Source organism: Macaca mulatta, chromosome 1 (assembly GCF_049350105.2).
Source record: "Macaca mulatta isolate MMU2019108-1 chromosome 1, T2T-MMU8v2.0, whole genome shotgun sequence".
NCBI classification, from domain to species: Eukaryota; Metazoa; Chordata; class Mammalia; order Primates; family Cercopithecidae; genus Macaca; species Macaca mulatta.
In genome coordinates this window covers 225498374-225517913 of record NC_133406.1, presented here as the reverse complement: position 1 = coordinate 225517913, position 19540 = coordinate 225498374, and the positions used below count along the sequence as shown (strand labels likewise).

Here is a 19540-nt window from a genome sequence, read left to right as displayed (position 1 = left end):
GCCCGGGACTCGTCTCTAAGGCCTCACCCCGCCCCCAGGTTCGCAATTGCGTCTCACCCCGCCCTCAGGACGCACCTCAGCGCCTCGCCCCGACCCCAGAATCCATCCCGCGCCACCGCCACGCCCCCACCCCGCCCCCAATGTCAATCTTGCGCCACCGCCCCGCCCCCAACGCCAAGCCTCGCGCCACTGCCCGGCCTCCAAGAGCCAACCCCCTCCCCTCGCTCCACCCTCAGAATCGTCCATGCGTCACCGCACCGCCTCGGACTCCAGCTCGCACCCTCGCCCCGCCCCCAAAGTCAATCCTCAGCCCCAGGATCCAATCTCCTGTCACCGCCCGGCCCCAAGGCGGTACCTCCGCACCTCGCCCGGCTCCCAGGGCCCAGCCCCGCCCCCGCGTCACCGCCCCCCTCCGGGCGCAGGTGCCCGTTTGCAATTGTGGCACCAGTTCCCAGTCCACCGAGGGCCCCTCGCCAGAATTCACTACGGCCCCGCTTTTACAGAGACTCGGAGAGAGTCGTCACACTTCCAGAAAGAGGGAAACCATGAGTGGAGCCACGGTCTGCCCCACCCCGTTCAACCTCCTCCGGGGCATGGATTCCCCTTAGCCTCCTCCTCCACCCCAAGAAAAACCATAAGCTCCCCTCACCGCCCCTGTGCCCAGATCGCAGTTGACTGTTCCAAACTCGAGTGTCTGATCCAACCAAGCCCACCTTACACAGTCTTCCGTTCCCTCTTCCCTCCCTCCCACCCTAACACCTCCCACACAGAAAAAAAACTGGCAGAAATCTAGTCCCTCTAAACTCCTGTCGTTTTGAACGGTTCATTTTCACATTTCAAAAATAATCGTTTCTGTTTACTGAGCATTTGCTAAGTCCCAGGCATCGTGCTAGCCACTTTTCATGCTTATCTCATTTATCCTTAACTACAATCCTGCCAGGAAAGTATTCCCGCCCCCACCCCCTGCCAGTTTTACAGATGTAGACCCTAGGGTTCAGGGAAACGAATGTTTAAGGACACATGGGCAGTAAGCGGCCGAGGCAGGCAGGATTGAAACCCGAAACCTGACTCGACAAGCCACACTTTTAAAATCCAAGAGTCCACCTTAGAATATAATCGCTTGAGCAGCAAAACCTCAGCCCCATTCGTTCACTTATTCTCCGAATTTTGTTTTTTTTTTTTGAGACGGAGTCTCGCTCTGTTGCCCAGGCTGGAGTGCAGTGGTGCGATCTCGGCTCACTGCAAGCTCCGCCTCCCGGGTTTACGCCATTCTCCTGCCTCAGCCTCCTGAGTAGCTGGGACTACAGGCGCCCGCCACCTGGCCCGGCTAGTTTTTTTGTATTTTTTAGTAGAGACGGGGTTTCACCGTGTTAGCCAGGATGGTCTCGATCTCCTGACCTCATGACCCGCCCGTCTCGGCCTCCCAAAGTGCTGGAATTACAGGCTTGAGCCACTGCGCCCGGTCTTTCCGAATATTTATTGAGGCTGTAGTCAAACACTGAGAACATGGAGGTGAACAAAACAAAATCCCTGCTTTTAGAGTTTACATTCCAGTGGAAGGATCAGGTGATAAACTATATAAATAAATAAAAGACATAGTATGTTAGTGATAAATGCAAAGAGAAAAAAATAAAAACAGGGCAGAGAGATGAAAGCTCTTTATATCCCCAAGGCATCTATCTCATTGGCTCAAAGAAAGTTTCCCTCACCTGTGCCTTATCCCTCTCCCAACCCCCACCGCCCTTTCCCCGTGCTTAAGGCAGAGACCGGTACATTCTTGGGTGGAGCTCGCCTTTCGGTAAACGGGATTAGGAGTCCTGGATTCTCTCAACTCAAAAAAAAAAAAATCAGTAAACAAAAATAAAAGGAATCCTGGATTCTAGGCCTTGGGCAAATCCCTGCCCCTCTCTGGACCTCAGTCTCCTTATCAATATTGGAGGAGTTGGAGAGTTAAAGAATCCCTAGGGTCCCTTCCAATCTGACGCTCTAGGATTCTATGAATAGGGTTAAAGAGAATAGGGACCAGAGATTGCGTCCCCATCCTAGCAACTGTTGCTAGACGAGGGCCATCTCTCGGTAGCAGCGGAAACACCTTCCTGGATAGAGGAGGTCCTTCTGGCATCCCATCATGCATAGCGACTTCGCCTCGCTAGGAGGCACGTTTTGGCCTCTTTGGTCACGATCAACCCTTTGGAAGCAACCAAAGAGCGCCCCTGGTTCCTATAGCAACCGCCCCAGGTCCACGCGTAGACGGCGAGTGGCAAGGGTCAAATATATTTGCCAAGTAGAAACCCTCGACCTGTTCAGTCCTCGCCTTCAGTGCGATGGACCTTTAAGCGTCACGTGACTCCCCTCGGACTTGTCCCCGCCTCTTTTCCCTCCCCAGGCCCGGGCGAGCGCTGTTGTGGACGGGAAGCTCCCGGCCCGGCGAACTAACTGGAGCACGGACGCTGCAGCCGGTTGGGCCGGTGTACTTTCCCGGTAACTCCTTCCCGGCGTGACGCGCGGAACCGCGGACGCGGCGGGGCCAGGTCGACTCAGGGATTTCCCCTCAGTTCCTTCTTGTTTCCAGTCACTGCCGGGCCCGGGGGGAGCCGGGAGCCAACAGGGCCGGGCCCTGGGCTCTCGGAGGGCGGCGGGGGAGGGGGTTGTCTCCTGTAGGGTTGCGACCTCCGGCGGGAGCGCGAGGCGGGTTTTAGACCTGGAGCGTGTCTCTGGGAGCCTCTTCCTGGTCCTGGAGATGCTACCCAGAGGGTTGGCAGCCTACCTGTTGGGCAGGTGTTTGCTGCTCCGAGGTCGGCGCCGTCTATCTCGCATGTCAGCGAAAGAACTTCCCAGACCGCCGCCACTCGGGCCCTCTAACTGGAAGGAACTGACACAGTTAAATAAGGCAGTGGTCGTACTGCATGGTAGAAATAATAGCACTAACGACCATTTATTGACTGTTGACTCTGGGCTCAGTAAACCCTTTAGATGCATTTAGTCCCCACATGATGGGGACTAAAGGTAGTAGTATTCATTCCGATTTTATGAATAAGGACGCTGATGCTTAGCAAGTTTAAATAATTTGCCCAAGGTAATACAGTAGGGGAGAGTAGATCCCAGCCTTCAACCCATATGCTTAACCAGTAGCTACATCGCCTTCACGTGTTTTGTAGGCTATAATAGATTGCCTTAACAAAGAAGAAACTGGTTTGTTTTAGGATTTTATTCAGCACGTATGCAATTTTAAACATTGATCATTAGATTAGTCAATTTTGTGAGGACCCCCAGGCGGCATTAAACTTGCACTTACGGAAATCTACCACTGTTATAGCTTTGCCCCTCTTCAGTAAGGTGTCACAGTAGACATTTGAACCTTAAAACTGTATTAGCTTATGAGAAATCAAGATAAATTGAGAAAAACATCATAGGGTATAACAGCGATCATAATTGTGGAGTATACATATCCACAATTCCAGCACTACCCTGTTCGTTAACCAGCCAGGATTATTTCCAAAATTCACAATGTACTCACCAGAGATGGAGCTTAAAACTTTTAAAGATCATGTCTGCTATTTGGTCTTTGCCATTAATTCTTCTTCACATGGAAAACTGAATTTTTTCTTGCCACTTTTTCTCATCTGAGGTTTCCATTAATAATGACCATATTGGCCGGCACGATGGCTCACGCCTGTAATCCCAACAATTTGGGAGCCGAGACAGGTGGATCACCTGAGGTCAAGAGTTCAAAACCAGCCTGGCCAATATGGTGAAACCCCGTCTCTACTAAAAATACAAAAAATTAGCTAAGCATGGTGGTGCATGCCTGTAATCCCAGCTACTCGGGAGGCTGAGACAGGAGAACTGCTTGAACCTGGGAGGCGGAGGTTGCGGTGAATGGAGATCCCGCCATTGCACTCCAGCCTGGGTAACAGTGAAACTCCGTCTAAAAAAAAAAAAAAAGGACCATATTGCTAATGATTAAAGAGCAGCTTCTCATATTCTTATTTGAATGGGTGTGGTGAGAAAGAACAGAATTGAGGTATACTGCGTTTTAACTACACAGTTTTTTTAGTGTTTCACCTCTGTATTTGTACTTATTTAATGCCCAAGAATGCCACAACTATCTCATTTTGTAGTTTCGTGCATGGTAAATCTTGTAGTTTCATGAGTTTGTTTAACATGTACTCAGTGAAGTATTCTTAAACCATTTATTTTCTTTATTCTTATCAGAATAAATGAAATCATGTATTTGAGAGGTGGTCGCCCTGATTATCCTATTTAGGTTTCCTCACATTTAGGTATTGTTTCTGCATCCCATTCATTTTCATTCATTTCTAAAGCTTTTCTAGTCCAAGTATTCTGGAGAGTTGCTATTCTTATTACTCAGCTTTTCATCTGTAATAGTTCCTATTTGTGATAGTCAAAAGTAGTAGTGAGGTTTTTGATTTTAAGATACAGTTAAACAGCTTGACACTTTTCTGCAAAATACCTTTGGTTTGTTTTGTTTTTCATCTATATATCTTGTACCTTTACCTAAAAAGCAAGACTGTCCAGGTTTCTGCCACTGAAACTCATTGCCTCTTCAATCATTTCAGCTCTGGAAAGGAAGAGAAATGGAAGTGAGAAAGTTGAGCATTTCCTGGCAGTTCTTGATAGTTCTGGTTCTGATCCTGCAAATTCTGTCTGCGTTGGATTTTGACCCATACAGAGTCCTAGGGGTCAGCCGAACAGCCAGTCAGGCTGATATTAAAAAGGCTTATAAGAAGCTCGCCCGGGAATGGTAGGTGAAACAAATAAATAGAGATTTAACGTAAGCTAAACAGTCTTAGCAGGGATGAAGTCTAAATTATGACTAGCTTTTATTTGTCTCTGTTTCTATGTTCAATATATATATCTGTGTAAAATATTTTATGCAGGAGAGCTAATGTTCATGTTCTTTAATTGTTAGTGATAAGATGCAAAGCCTATGTTTACTCTGAAACTCCCTTTTAGGAATACTTTGACTTAAAGAATTGCCCTAGATATCGTTAGCATATTTAATGTTAAAGTAAGAAACTTTAATTTAAAAAAATGGATATATAGTCAGTAATGGATATGCTACCCTTCCCATGATACATTATTCATAAAGTAACTTTGTGAGTGTAATTGCTAAACAGGAATATTATACAACCCTATTCTCTAAATTATTAGTTTCTACACTTTGAAAAAAAGTTTAGAGTAATAGCCTTTTGCCTCCAAAAAAGAAAAATTCAGAAACCAAGTATAGTTGTCTCTTGATATCCATGAGGTCTTGGTTCCAGGATCCCCAGGGATACCAAAGTCCGTGGATGCTCAAGTCCCTATATAAAATAGCACAGTATCTGCATATAATCTCTGCATATCGTCTCATATACTTTAAATCATCTCTAGCTCACTTATAATACCTAATACAATGTAACTGCTGTGCAAATGGTTGTTATACTGTTATTGTTTAAGGAATAATGACAAGAAAAAAGTCTGTACGTGTTCAGTACAGATGCAATTTTTTAAAAATATTTTTGAATATTTCAAAATAGAAAATACTATGTTTTGGTTGGTGGAATCCATGGGTGTGAAACCAACAGATATACAGGGCTGACTATATATTACTTTAAAAAAAAATTGACCTGGCATGGTGGCTCGTGTTTGTAATCCTGGCACTTTGGGAGGCTGAGGTGGGAGGATCTCTTGAGCCCAGGAGTTTGAGACCAGCCTGGGCAACATAGTGATACCCCATCTCTACGAAAAAAAAAAAAAAAAAAAAGGTGGGCCGGGTGCAGTGGCTCAAGCCTGTAATCCCAGCACTTTGGGAGGCCGAGACGGGCGGATCACGAGTTCAGCAGATCGAGACCAGCCTGGCTAACATGGTGAAACCCCGTCTCTACTAAAAAAATACAAAAAACTAGCCGGGCGAGGTGGCGGGCGCCTGTAGTCCCAGCTACTCAGGAGGCTGAGGCAGGAGAATGGCGTAGACCCGGGAGTCGGAGCTTGCAGTGAGCTGAGATCCGGCCACTGCACTCCAGCCTGGGTGACAGAACGAGACTCTGTCTCAAAAAAAAAAAAAAGCCCACAAGTTTGAGACTGCAGTGAGCTATAATCACGCCACTGCACTCCAGCCTGGGTAACAGAGTGAGACCCGTCTCAAAAAAAAAAAAATCTTACAGAAAATTGTAATTTTGCCTGTAGTTATCAGGATAGCAATTAGCAGGGTAGCAATAAATCTAAAACTTTGGACAAATGTCATCAGTTTCTTCCACCAATGCCTTGGCCATGCCAAAGAAGCAGAAGTGTTGGATTATATAGATGGAGAGGGAGCAGCAAAAGGAGGAAAGGATGGAAAGGACACAGGTGACTCCAAGCTGGCTCTACCAACCATGAGGAATGGAAGAAAGTTTGGGACAGGTACCATCACTGAGCACCTACTACATGCTAACCTCCTGGTTCTATGCTTTTTATCTCATTTAAACCTTATAATTAGCCTATGAAGGAGGATATTAGTGTCTCTTTTTTTTTGAGATGGAGTCTCGCTCTTGTCATGCAGGCTGGAATGCAGTGGCACAACCTTAGCTCACTGTAACCTCTGCTTCCTGGGTTCAAGCGATTCTCCTGACTCAGCCTTCCGAGTAGCTGGGACTACAGGCATGCACCGCCACACCCAGCTAATTTTTATATTTCTAGTAGAGACGGGGTTTCGCCATATTGGCCAGGCTGGTCTCCAACTCCTGACCTCAAGTGATCCGTCCACCTTGGCCTCCCAAAGTGCTGGGATTACAGACGTGAGCCACCATGCTCGGCCGGTGTCTGTTTTATAGACGAGAAGATGGAGGCCTAGAGTTGGTAAATCTGTGGTACCTCCGGGTTCCATAGTTTGACCCTCTGCATCAATAGTCCATTGTTTTATTGTTTTTTTAATTGTTTACACATCTGGGCATGAGTAAGGGTGAGTGGGCTAGTGGTTGGCTGGGGAAGAACTGAATGACAGTAGAAAGTTATCCAGAAGCAAAACTGCCACATTCAGGTGATGTGTGATGCAGGCTGCATGCGTGACTGTGCCTGACACTGTTCTGCTTCAGTGAACAGGTGTGTTTCATCATTAAACTGATTGAAATAAAGGTAAAGATCATTGAAAATATAATTTTTAAATAAATATTTTAGACCATATTCCATGAGAAATCCAGAATTGGGTGCCAAAAAAAAAATCTGTAATTATACATGACCTCCTTCCAGGGACTCTTTATACCAAGGTTATGTTCTACATCATTTCAGACTCTTGCCTCTTTATGTTTAAAGCAAAATATATAAATCTGCAGTGAATTCATAAGGTGGCAACATTCTTTTGGACAGGGCATAGCCTTTGACAATGTTTTAAGAACACAAATGACAGCTCGAGTATGTGGGACCTATTAAAATGTATAGCTTTGAATTTTCTGTCTTCCAGAGCTGAAAAGGTGTTATGATATTAATTAAATGAGTCATATTCTTCACTTTTTTAATTAGATTCTCTCTAGGAATAATTCATCACCATAGAAATGTATTGAGTGTGTCATCCAGAAAAAGTCTAAAATTTTACTTTATGTTTTTAATTTTGCTGTTCTATTATTTTCTGTGGTTTTTGGCTATGACAATGCTTTAACACTTGGAATAGTTTAAGTTTTGCTTACTAATGGCTTGATATACACTGAAAATAGCAGTGTTTCCCAGTTTGACTTCAGAATGAGCTATAGCAGGAGGAAGTGGTTACTTGTTGAATTGGATCTGGAGCCTTCCTCTGATACATTTTACTAGGTGTTTCTTAGCCTGCTTAAGAATTTTCCTTTGCTTAGTGAACCCATTTGACGTTACTTTTTCCCTTAGGAAAACTCTCCCATTAATTAGGTTTTATCATAGGTACTTTTTGTTTGTTATCCACATTAGCAAAAGAAATAACTCCTCCCACCCAAAGAATGGCAGATTGGTGTGACATGGTTATGCAGTAAACCAAAGAGTAAATGATTTTGTCTAATTCTTTGCGGTGTTACCTTCTCTGTCTTTGTTTTAATTCCTTTAAGAGGCAACTAGAGAGCCAGTAGATACTACATACAATATTTCCTCTACTTTGAATTTTAAAGATTGCATATTATATTGCAGTTCCTGAGATAATTTCATATTAACTGAAAATAGCATTGGACAATACTTTCCTATGGCTGAATTTTTTTTTTTTTAATGTCTTCAACCTTGTGGTATCTTCTCACAATTAGGAAAGTATATTCCTTAAGAGCTGGAAGTGTTGTAGCTTCCTCCCTGTTCTTCAGCCTTGCCCTCCTCTGCTTCAGAATCTGTGTTTCTAACCTAGCTGCCCTCAAGACTCTCTCTTTGGTTCATTCTCCTAAAAAGCCCCTTCCTGCCCTTCTTCTACAGAGTTCTATATGTTAAATCTTCATTTGTATGATTGCATAATTTTTGATCCACTCAGCCGTCAGCCTGTTTGAATATTGAAAACAGTTATGGTTTGGGTTGGTTTTTTTGTTTTTTGTGTTTTGGGTTTGTTTTTTTTTTATCATCCAGAAATGCTTTGGAGCTTCCATCTCGTTTCCTTAAGTCATGCTGTTTTCATTATCCCTAGCTGAGATTTTTTCCCCCACTAATACTTATAGCAAGGATTAAATGGTTAAGGAAGGAATGACTTTTAAACTCAACAGTCAACAATTTGGAGTTTCCTTATTTGTAGAGAAAACAGAATATGTGGTATAGTTGATTCAAACGTATTCCTGCTAGAATAAATCCATCAAGTTGTAGATTTTTTTATTCCATTGTACTTGGTGTGTCCTTAATAGTAGTTTGCTTCCCAGTGAATTGTTTTTCTTTCCAGAACCTATGTCAGAGGAAATTTACTAGAAGTTACCAGAAGTGATTATGTAAAGAATACTGTCATACGAAGTCTTTTAAAGTGAACATTGAAAAATCAATCTATATAAAACACTGATTTAGGTCTTAGGGACTTTCAAGGAAGTAAACCTAGCCCTTACTTTCCAGAACTTTAAAATCTCCAAAGCTGGTCGGGTGTAGTAGGTCACACCTGTAATCCCAGCACTTTGGGAGGCCAAGGCAGGAGGATGGCATGAGTCCAGGAATTTGAGACCAACCTGGACAACATGGCAAAAAATGTTAAACATGTGGCATTGAGGCCGGGCACAGTGGCTCACGCCTGTATTCTCAGCACTTTGGGAGGCCGAGAGAGGTGGATCATTTGAGGTCAGGAGTTTGAGACCAGCCCAGCCAACATGGTGAAGCCCCATCATTACTAAAAATACGAAAATTAGCCGGGTGGTAGTGGCGCAGACCTGTAATCCCAGCTACTCGGGAGGCTGAGGCAGGAGAATCGCTTGAACCTGGGAGGCAGAGGTTGCAGTGAGCCTAGATTGTACCACCACATTGCAGTGTGGGCAACAGAGTGAGACCCTGTCTCAAAAAAAAAAAAAAAAAAAAAAAAAAAGGCCTTGAAATCTTTATCCAGGTAAAAGGCAATCATAGGCAGAATGAGATAACCACAATAATAACGAAAAACGTTCTAATTTGAAAGTCAGGCACAAGTGCAGTTTAAAATCTGATTGTTACTAAATGAATTTAGTCTATCCTAAAAACTATTTCTCATGTCTACCCGTGTTATTGGAAGAAACAATAGCATTCTAGCATCCCAATATCATTCTAGCATTGAGTTGAAATGTTGCCATCCTAGGAGAAGACATGGGTTCTTATGGATAAATGATTTAGCCTTCAGCCAGCTTTAGCAGTGTTTGGGAGCAGTGTACAGACATGCACCATATCCCACCTTTCCTCTGTGAAATGCTGCAGTGCTATATGGTGCTTTGAAAACGTGCCCCGCTGGAGCGCTTTGGGAAAAAAACACCTGGTTCAAAGTTTCATTGATTATAGTCTTGTAAAGCAACTGATTGCCTCTACCATTTATTTTAAGAAAGTTTCCCAACAAAATAGCCCTCCATTTGCCTCTGTAGTGAACTGTGTGGACAAGGACATTAAATGACTGTGCATTAAAAGTTAAATCTGTTCTCACTTCCTGCCCGTTTGTGTTTCAGGCATCCTGACAAAAACAAAGATCCTGGAGCAGAAGACAAGTTCATTCAAATCAGTAAGGCTTATGAGGTATTGTGTCCAGCTTTGCGATACATCCATTAGCTTTTATAAAATATGCCTTAGGAGGTGATGAGTTTCGTAAAGTTCTCAGAAAGGTCATGTTCCGCATGCCCTTGACCCAGCTTCTAGATTATAATAGAACAGGCTGGGCGCTGTGGCTCATGCCTGTAATCCCAGCACTTTGGGAGGCTGAGGCGGGCAGATCACGAGGTCAGGAGTTTGAGACCAGCCTGACCAACATGCTGAAACCCCGTCTCTACTAAAAATACAAAAAAAATTAGCCGGGCGTGGTGGTGAGCACCTGTAATCCCAGCTACTCAGGTGGCTGAGGCAAGAGAATCACTTGAACCCGGGAGGCAGAGGTTGCAGTGAGAAGAGATCGAGCCACTACACTCCAGCCTGGGTGACAGAGGGAGACTCTGTCTCAAAATAAAATAAAATAAAAAAATAATAGAACTTATTTGGCCACATGCAGTATATCGAAACAAGTGCCTGAACACTTAAGCTCTTTGAAAAACTGGCCTATTTTAAAGGTTTTAACTAGAATTGTAGAATTACCCTGAGTATGTCTGTATATGTCTCTATTGCCTTCTTAGAAATTTACGTTAAATATACCAAATTGCCTATATTTATTAAAGTGACACAAGGTAACAAATACATTTAAACACAAGATTTTCAATAATTTTCCAACATGTCAGCTTAAGTAGATTGGTCTAGAATATGCATAAAAGAGAATTCAGTGGCTTTCTGATTTGTGTAGGGAATGCCTTTCAGCAGACAGTGCTTAGCTCATGGAATAACATATCATCATCCTAAAACAGATCCCTGAATTTTAGACTTCAAAGTTATTTTGTAAAACAATGTCAACTAACAGACAAGGCACTAGACTACAGCTACATTTTTGGTGTTCATAGCTTTTCTTATCTTAGTTTGAATTAGTCCAACTCACCAGGTATGACCAGGTCAATTTTCTTGTCATTGAGCCCTGGTGATCAACATTATGTTATGTTTTATTTGTTTTGCTGAAGTGTTTAATGTTGTGGTAGTTTGAAATCTTTAATGCCAAGATGAGCATGAGTATCTAAACTGAAATATTTTAGTCTTGAATGTTCCTTAATGTTTCTCTAGTGAAAGAAGAGTTTCTCGTTCTTTTGAATGACTGCATTTAGAATATCTAATCGGCTGAACCCGGTGGCTGCTCATGCCCTGTAATCCCAGCACTTGGGGAGGCTGAGGCATGCAGATCACTTAAGCTCAGGAATTCAGGACCAGCCTAGACAACATGGCGAAAAATACAAAAATTAGCCAAGTGTGGTGGCATATGCTGATGGTCCTAGCTACTCAGGAGGCTGAGATGAAAGGTTGACCCTGGGAGGTGGAGGCTGCAGTGAACTGTGATCACGCCACTTCACTCCAGCCTGGGTGCCAGAGTGAGACCCTGTCTCAAAAAGAAAAAAGAATATGTAATTATGTCATAATCTTTTTTCTTTTTTTTTTTTTTTTTTTTTTTTTTGAGACGGAGTCTCGCTGTGTCTCCCAGGCTGGAGTGCAGTGGCGTGATCTCAGCTCACTGCAAGCTCCGCCTCCCGGGTTCACGCCATTCTCCCGCCTCAGCCTCCCAAGTAGCTGAGACTACAGGCGCCCGCCACCACGCCCGGCTAGTTTTTTTTTTGTATTTTTAGTAGAGACGGGGTTTCACCATGTTAGCCAGGATAGTCTCCATCTCCTGACCTCGTGATCCACCCGCCTCGGCCTCCCAAAGTGCTGGGATTACAGGCTTGAGCCACCGCGCCCGGCCATCTTTTTTCTTAAGAGACAGTCTCTCTCTGTCACCCAGGCTGGAGTACAGTGATGCGATCACAGCTCACTGCAGCCTTGAACTCCTGGGCTCAAGCAGTCTCCCACCCACCTCACCCTCCCAAGTAGCTAGGACTGTAGGCACGCGGGCATCACCATGCCTGGCCGATTTTTTTTTTTTTTTTTTTTGTAGCAGAGTCTTGCTATGTGGCCCAGGCTGGTCTTGAACTCCTGGCTTCAAGGGATCCTCCAAACCTTGACCTCCCATAATCGTGTCATAATTTTTGCATTTCTTTTCTTTTTTATTTATTTATTTATTTATTTTTGAGATGGAGTTTTGCTCTTGTTGCCTAGGCTGGAGTGCAGTGGCACCATCTCGGCTCACCTCAACCTCCGCCTCCTGAGTTCAAGCAATTCTCCTACCTCAGCCTCCCGAGTAGCTGGGATTACAGGCATGCGCCACCACTCCCGGCTAAATTTTCGTATTTGTAGTAGAGACGGGGTTTCTCCATGTTGATCAGGCTGATCTCGAACTCCTGACCTCAGATGATCCACCCGCCCCGGCCTCCCAAAGTGCTGGGATTACAGGCGTGATCCACCGCACCTGGCTGCATTTATTTTCTTCCTATGTCTTTCAAGCTGCTTACAAAAAAAGTCTTGTGGATGAACCTCTTGTTGTTGTTTAGATTTCTTTTTCCTTCCTTTATAGATTCTTTCGAATGAAGAAAAGAGATCAAATTATGATCAATATGGAGACGCTGGAGAGAACCAGGGCTACCAGAAGCAGCAACAGCAGCGAGAGTATCGTTTCCGCCATTTCCATGAAAATTTTTATTTTGATGAATCCTTTTTTCACTTCCCTTTTAATTCTGAACGGCGGGACTCAATTGACGAAAAGTATTTATTGCACTTTTCACATTATGTGAATGAAGTGGTTCCAGATAGCTTTAAGAAACCCTACCTCATCAAGATCACCTCCGATTGGTGCTTTAGCTGCATTCATATCGAGCCTGTGTGGAAAGAAGTCGTTCAAGAACTGGAAGAATTGGGTAAGATAATTTTATTCATTGAAAGATATTTGTATAGATGACTTTTTTTTTTTCAAGATGGAGTCTCGCTCTGTTGCCCAGGCTGGAATGCAGTGGTGTGATCTCAGCTCACTGCAATCTCCACCTCCCAGGTTCAAGTGATTCTCCTGCCTCAACCTCCCGAGTAGTTGGGATTAGAGGCACTCACCATCACGCCCAGCTAGGTTTTGTATTTTTAGTAGAGACAGGGTTTCGCCATGTTGGCCAGGCTGATTTCGAACTCCTGACCTCAAGTGATCCGCCTGCCTCAGCCTCCCAAAGTGCTGGGATTACAGGTGTGAGCCACCATGCCCGGCCCCAAAGCAGATTTTTTAAATCGCCTATTCTATAAACCCTTTTTAAAAATATTTCTTAAATGTATTAGTCTGCTTTCTTCAACTCTGTGACTCTGAAGCACCAATTTTTTTACTTATTGTGAGGTGAGCCTTGAAGGGGATTGGAAGTCAGCTAAGGAATCTTCAGTCACACACTGGTAAAAACTAGTGTGTAAAAGCATCCAATGTTTAAAGAGAAGTGCGCTGTGGAAGAGGGCCCAGAATTAGCACCATCCCTGACCTTAAGCTCACCATTTGGTTGAAGAGAAAATATATACACAGAGAATTAACACCGACCTCAACATTTGCAAGTACGGAATAATGTTTTGCTGAAGGAGTAGACAAAGATGACAAAAAATCCTTCTGTATTTTCTGACACCTTGCCCATGAAACAGATGCGTTCATTTGAAACTTTTTTCTCAGTCAACTTTCATATTCCAATTACTGTATTAAGACACTTAAGGATATATAATAATAATAATTTTTATTGAACGTTTCAGTTCCCTTGCATTGTGGTAAATGCTTTCTGTGCATTATTTTTGTCCCCAAAGCAATTCAATAAAGGAGAGACTATTATTATCCCTATTTTACGGGTGAGGGAACTAAAGCATTGAAGGTTAAGGAACTAATTCATTGTTATACTACCCGTAAGCATCAGTATTGGGTTGGACCCAGGAGTCTGACTGTTTTCAACACTGCGCTGTACTGCTTCAGAAATAAGTAAATCATGTCCTTGTGCCCAGGAAACTCAAATAAGAAACATACCTCAATCATCTCTGCACATTCAGTGCTTACTGGAAGGTGCAGGCAGAGCTGTCAGCATGGCCTGGAGGTTGAGCATCTTGAAATCAAATATCGTTTTAGGGAAACCCGATTTGGATAATCAGGCAGTGATTACCTGGGTTTGGCAATTTATTCACCATGACATCCTGTTTAAAAAGAGAAACTGCTGGGCACGGTGGCTCGTGCCTGTAATCCCAACACTTTGGGAGGACGAGGCAGGTGGATCACGAGGTCAGGAGTTTGAGATCAGCCTAGCCAACATGGTGAAACCCCATCTCTACTAAAAATACAAAAATTAGCCAGGAGTAGTGGCAGGTACCTGTAGTCCCAGTTACTCCGGAGGCTGAGGCAGGAGAATCGCTTGAACCCGGGAGGCAGAGGTTGCAGTGAGCCGAGATCGCACCACTGCACTCCAGCCTGGGTGACAGAGCGAGACTCTGTCTCAAGAAAAAAAATAAAAAAAAGAAAGACTAATTCCTGGCTGGGCACAGTGGCTCATGCCTGTAATCCCAGCACTTTAGGAGGCCAACACAGGTGGATCACCTGAGGTCAGTAGTTCAAGAACAACCTGGCCTAAATGGTGAAACTCTGTCTCTAGTAAAAATACAAAATTAGCCGGACGTGGTGGCACGTGCCTATAATCCCAGCTACTCGGGAGGCTGAGGCAGAAGAATCACTTGAACCCTGGAGTTGGAAGTTGCAGCGAGCCGAGATCACACCATTGCATTCCAGCCTGGGCCATGAGTGAAATTCCATCTTTTAAAAAAAAAAAAAAAAAAAAAAGAGTAATTCCTATCTTTCAAGGATTTCTAAGTATGTAAGAGTCTCATACTGTCTATAAAAAAGGTCAGCCTAAATATTGGTGAAAATATGCATTTTTCCGCTTTAGCTGTGTGTTCTTGATTTTGTTTCAGTTCAGATTATTTTGCATCTTGTGGTTAGTGTACCAGCCGGTTTGTATTTAGCCACATTTGAGTGGCACATTCTTCCAGTTGGCTCTGTGCCTATTCAGAGGTGGAGAGAAAATAAATGTGTATATGCAGCTGAGGGGGAAAAAGAACTTCCCTAAAGGATGTGATATGTGTTTAGGATTGCGTAGTGAGAGCTCTTTGGCATCTCAAATTATGGGTGTGACAGATGTTTACTAGTGCATGGAAGACCCTCTCACAGCGTCAGTATAGTATTTTTAATTCCCCAGGGTATGAAAATTAGCCAGAAGCATCAATTATATAAAAATCAAATAATGTTTCTGAAATAAGTCACATAGGCTTTGCTTTTTTTTTTTTTAAGAGACGTCATTCTTTTGCCCAGGCCAGGGTGTAATGGCACAATCATGGCTCACTGCAACCTCAACCTCGTGGGCTTAAGCAATCCTGCTGCTTCCAGCTCCAAGTAGCTGAGATTAGAGGTGCACGCCACTGCACCTGTCTTTAAATATCTTTTCAGGAAGAAAAATACTACAAATTGGCCAGGCATGGTGGCTCACACCTGTAATCCCAGCACTTCGATAGGCTGAGGTGCGCAGATCACTTGAGGTCAGGAATTTGAGACCAGCCTGGCCAACATGGTGAAATTCTGTCTCTGCTGAAAATACACAAATTAGCCAGGTGTGGTGGCGCATGCCTGTAATCTCAGCTACTCGGAAGGCTGAAGCGGGAGAATTGCTTGAACCCAGGAAGTGGAGGTTGCAGTGAGCCGAGATCGAGTCACTGCACTCCAGCCTGGGCAACAGAGCAAAACTCTGTCTCAAAAAATAAAATAAAATAAAGCAGCCGGGCATGTTGCCTCACGCCTGTAATCCCAGCAATTTGGGAAGCCAAGGCAGGTGGATCACCTGAGGTCAGGAGTTCGAGACCAGCCTGACCAATATGGTGAAACCCTATCTCTACTAAAAATACAAAAGGTAACTGGGCATAGTTGTGTGTGCCTATAATCCTAGCTACTGGGGAGGCTGAGACAGGAGAATTGCTTGAACCAGGGAGGCAGAGGTTGCAGTGACCCGAGATCACACCACTGCACTCTGTCCTGGGTGACAGAATGAGACTCCATCTCAAAAAAAAAAGAAAAGAAAAAACCATAAATTTGAAACACCAAATATTTATCATTCTTTATTCCTCTAGCCACAGCCTCCCAAGTAGCTAGGACTAGAGGCACACACCGCCATGCCCAGCTAACTTTTTTTTAGACTCATCACATTAATCGTCACAGATCCCAGAGCCAGACCTCCTGGGTTCAAATCCCATGACTGTCACTTGCCAACTGTGTCACCCTGGGCAAGTTACTTCACCTCTCCATGTCTCGGTTTCCTTATAGGTGAAATAGAGATGGTGAAGGCTGGTCTGAAACTCCGGGAGACAGGAAAGAGATGGTGAAGGCTGGTCTTAAACTCCTGGTCACAAGCGATCCTCCCGCCTCAGCCTCCCAAAGCACTGGTATTACAGGCATGAACCACTGTGCCCAGCCAACTTTTCAGTTTCTAATTCAGGTTTCTGTGTGTGCTCGGTCTGGTAGAAGGTATACTGAACGGCACAGTTACTAGAAAGGCATACTTCCCAGGATCAGTTCATAAATTGGCGTTCAATCTATATAGCAATCCCTGGTAAGGTCATTTAGGGTGAGTCAGTCTCTGAGAAATTGATCCCTGTAATGTTCAGAACCTGGGGCAGAAGTGGTCACTGGAGGCAGTAAGAAGTCCAGGCTTTGTGGTCAGCTGGAACTAAATTCAGATCCTGGTTCCGCTGCACACAAACCATGATGCCTCACCCTCCCCCAGCTTCAGTTTCCTCAGCCATAAAGATAGCAATACTTACCTTGCAGAGTGGTTGTGAGTACGAAAAGTATGATGTATATAAAGCCCGAGATGTGATAAAGAAGGCACTCAAGAAATGATAATCCCTCCCTCGGGCCTTTGTCTTATAGCCACTTGACCTCCCTAGGTGATGTCTCTTCTGTCTTTATGGATGACCGAATCTCCCAGTGTATGTGCCTGCTTTATTCTTTTTCCTGCTTCTGCTCGTATAATTCTCTGTGCACTTCCATTTATTGACATGGTTCCATAGTTATTTTTAATGACTGCAGTGTGATATAGTGTACTGTACTTGGCTCTAGAGAAGAATCCAGTTTGGATTCTTGTTCTGCAATTTTGTCAGCTCTGCAACCTGGGATAAGTCACTTTACCTCTCTGAACCTCTCTCTGTATCTGTAAAATGAGGGAAATGGACTATACAATGCCTAAGGCTCCTCCTTTCCTGCCCTTGAGAAACTGCAACAGTCACGGTCAGGTAGCCTACAGAGAGCTTGGTTTAGTCTGCGTAGCAATTTGAAAACATTAAGTTTGGGATCCCTGCCATTTACTGAGCAATTTCATTTTAGGAATTTACTAATTAGAAAATAAGCACACAGGAGCACAAAAATGTGTGTACAAAGATGTACTAGGATGCCTGTCAACTTTCCTTATAATGTTAAGAATTAGGCTAAAAGCAACTTTTAATATTGTGCTTTGTAATAAGAAATGTATGTATATTTTAGTGTTTGTTCCCAGTTCCTGGCACAGATCTCCTAAAACCCTTGAGATTGCCTGATCAGTAGGGGTGCTAAGAGAATCTTTTGCTCTCATATTTGATCTTTGACTCTGATTCCTGACATGGAGCTCCTAATCCTTGGAATTTCCTGCAGGATGGGAGCATCTTTTGTTCTACTGAGGCGACTCTTAGTGGGCCCCTGTGTGGGAGCTGGTCACCAGAAAGACCAAACCATGATTAGAAGTTTTGAAAGTTTCACCCTCGTCCTCCATAAAGAGGAGAGGGCCTGGAGATTGAGTTAATAATTGATCACGCCCGCATGATGAAGCCTTCATAAAAATCCCTGAACTCTGGCTCGGTTTCCTGGGGGGTGGGCTCAGCCTACACCACCTCCCCTCAGCCGAGCCTACAGTAGAGGGCCCAGGCATCCTCCCCCATGGGAGAGGTGTTTGAGTAAGGAGCCTCGCCTGGGGTGTCCTAGCCTCACATTTACTGGGCAAAAAAATGAACATACACACACACACACATATATATATATATATATATAATCCCTAATCCCTGAACTACTGGGTTTGAGAGTTCCCAGGAGGCTGAACACATGGAGGTGCCTGGAAGGTGGCGAGCCCTGGGAGGGCAGGATGCTCCCACCCTTCCATATACCATGTGCCTCTCTTCCTTTTGGCTGATCATCTGTCTCCTTTTTAATATCCCTTATACCTAATGAGTAACCATAAGGAATGTTCCCCTGAGTTCTGTGAGCAACTCGAGCAAATTAGTTGAACCCGAGGAGGGTCATGGGACCCTTTGATTTCTAGCCAGTTGGTCAGAAGTACAGGACACAACCTGAGACTTCTGGCGTCTGAAGTGGGAGCAGTCTTACGGGACTGAACCCTTGACCTGCGGGGCCTGACGCTGTCTCTGGGTAGATAGTGTCAGAACTGAGTTGATACTCAGTTGGTGTCTGCTGGAGAACTTGTGGGGAACCCCCACCCCCACAGCATGTGGTATCAACAGGGAAGCATTGAGTTGGGCATAGTGGCACGTGCCTGGAATCCCAGCTACTCAGGTGGCTGAGGCAGGAAGATCGCTTGAGCCCAGGAGTTTGAGACCAGCCTGGGCAACATAGTGAGACCCCATCTCTTAAACAATGAGTGTCAGGGACAGCATTGTGTCGAGTGTGAGTAGGAAAAACAGTTTGGTTTTTCCTCTCTCACAACTTCAATGTGCAACAATAAAGAATGAATTAAATAGATTAATGGCTCAGTTTCAGTGAGCTCCTACTATGTGCCAGGCTCTGGGTTAAATAGATTAATGGCCCAGTTTCAGTGAGCTCCTTCTTATTAAGTGCCAGGCTCTGGTCTGGTGCTGGGGATACATCAGTGGACTACACAGGGATCCCTAGCTTCATGAGTCGTACATTCTAGAAGGGGAGACAGACAATAAACAATGGACAGAAGGTAAGTGGGTGGTACCTTAGAAGATGGTAAACACTGCAGAAGAAGTGAAAGTGAGCAGGTTGTGTGTGGACGCTGAGTGTGGGGAGTACCGTTTTAAATATGGTGCCAAGGTAGGCTGCATTCAGGACTTGAAGTTGGTAAAGAAGTCAGCTACGCAGAAGTCAGGGAGATGCACACTTCAGACTGAGGGAACAGCCAGTGCCAAGGCCCTGAGGCAGGAGCATCCGCTGTCTTCAGAACACAGCAAGGATGCTGGGGACTGGGGCAGGCTGATGAAGGAGTGGAAGAACAAAGAGGGCCTGGGGAACCAGGGGCCAAACACAAAGGGTCTTGTTGGCCTCTGTGAGGATTGTGCATTTTATTCCAACTGAAATGGGTCTTTGCAGGGTTTGGGCAGAGGAGTGATGTGATCCATTTTTATGTTTTAGAAGGAGCAGCCTGGCTGC

At 44.5% G+C, this 19540-nt stretch overlaps 1 protein-coding gene and 1 non-coding gene across 3 annotated transcripts in view; both read left to right on the top strand.

The window, feature by feature from the left end:
• Positions 1-2376: 2376 nt before the first annotated feature.
• The window catches only part of DNAJC16 (DnaJ heat shock protein family (Hsp40) member C16), a 48181-nt gene continuing 31017 nt past the window's right edge, over positions 2377-19540 (top strand). The window contains exons 1-4 of one of the 2 annotated variants that reach the window (XM_015118599.3): positions 2377-2481; positions 4581-4765; positions 10077-10143; positions 12641-12980. In XM_015118599.3, the coding sequence (XP_014974085.1) occupies positions 4599-4765; positions 10077-10143; positions 12641-12980 (574 nt within the window). In that variant the 5' untranslated portion in view covers positions 2377-2481; positions 4581-4598. Of the gene's footprint in view, positions 2532-4580; positions 4766-10076; positions 10144-12640; positions 12981-19540 lie in introns of both variants that reach the window. The other variant, XM_015118651.3, reaches the window with a different exon arrangement.
• On the top strand, positions 17989-18128 carry LOC114675193 (small Cajal body-specific RNA 21). The gene has a single exon (XR_003726291.2).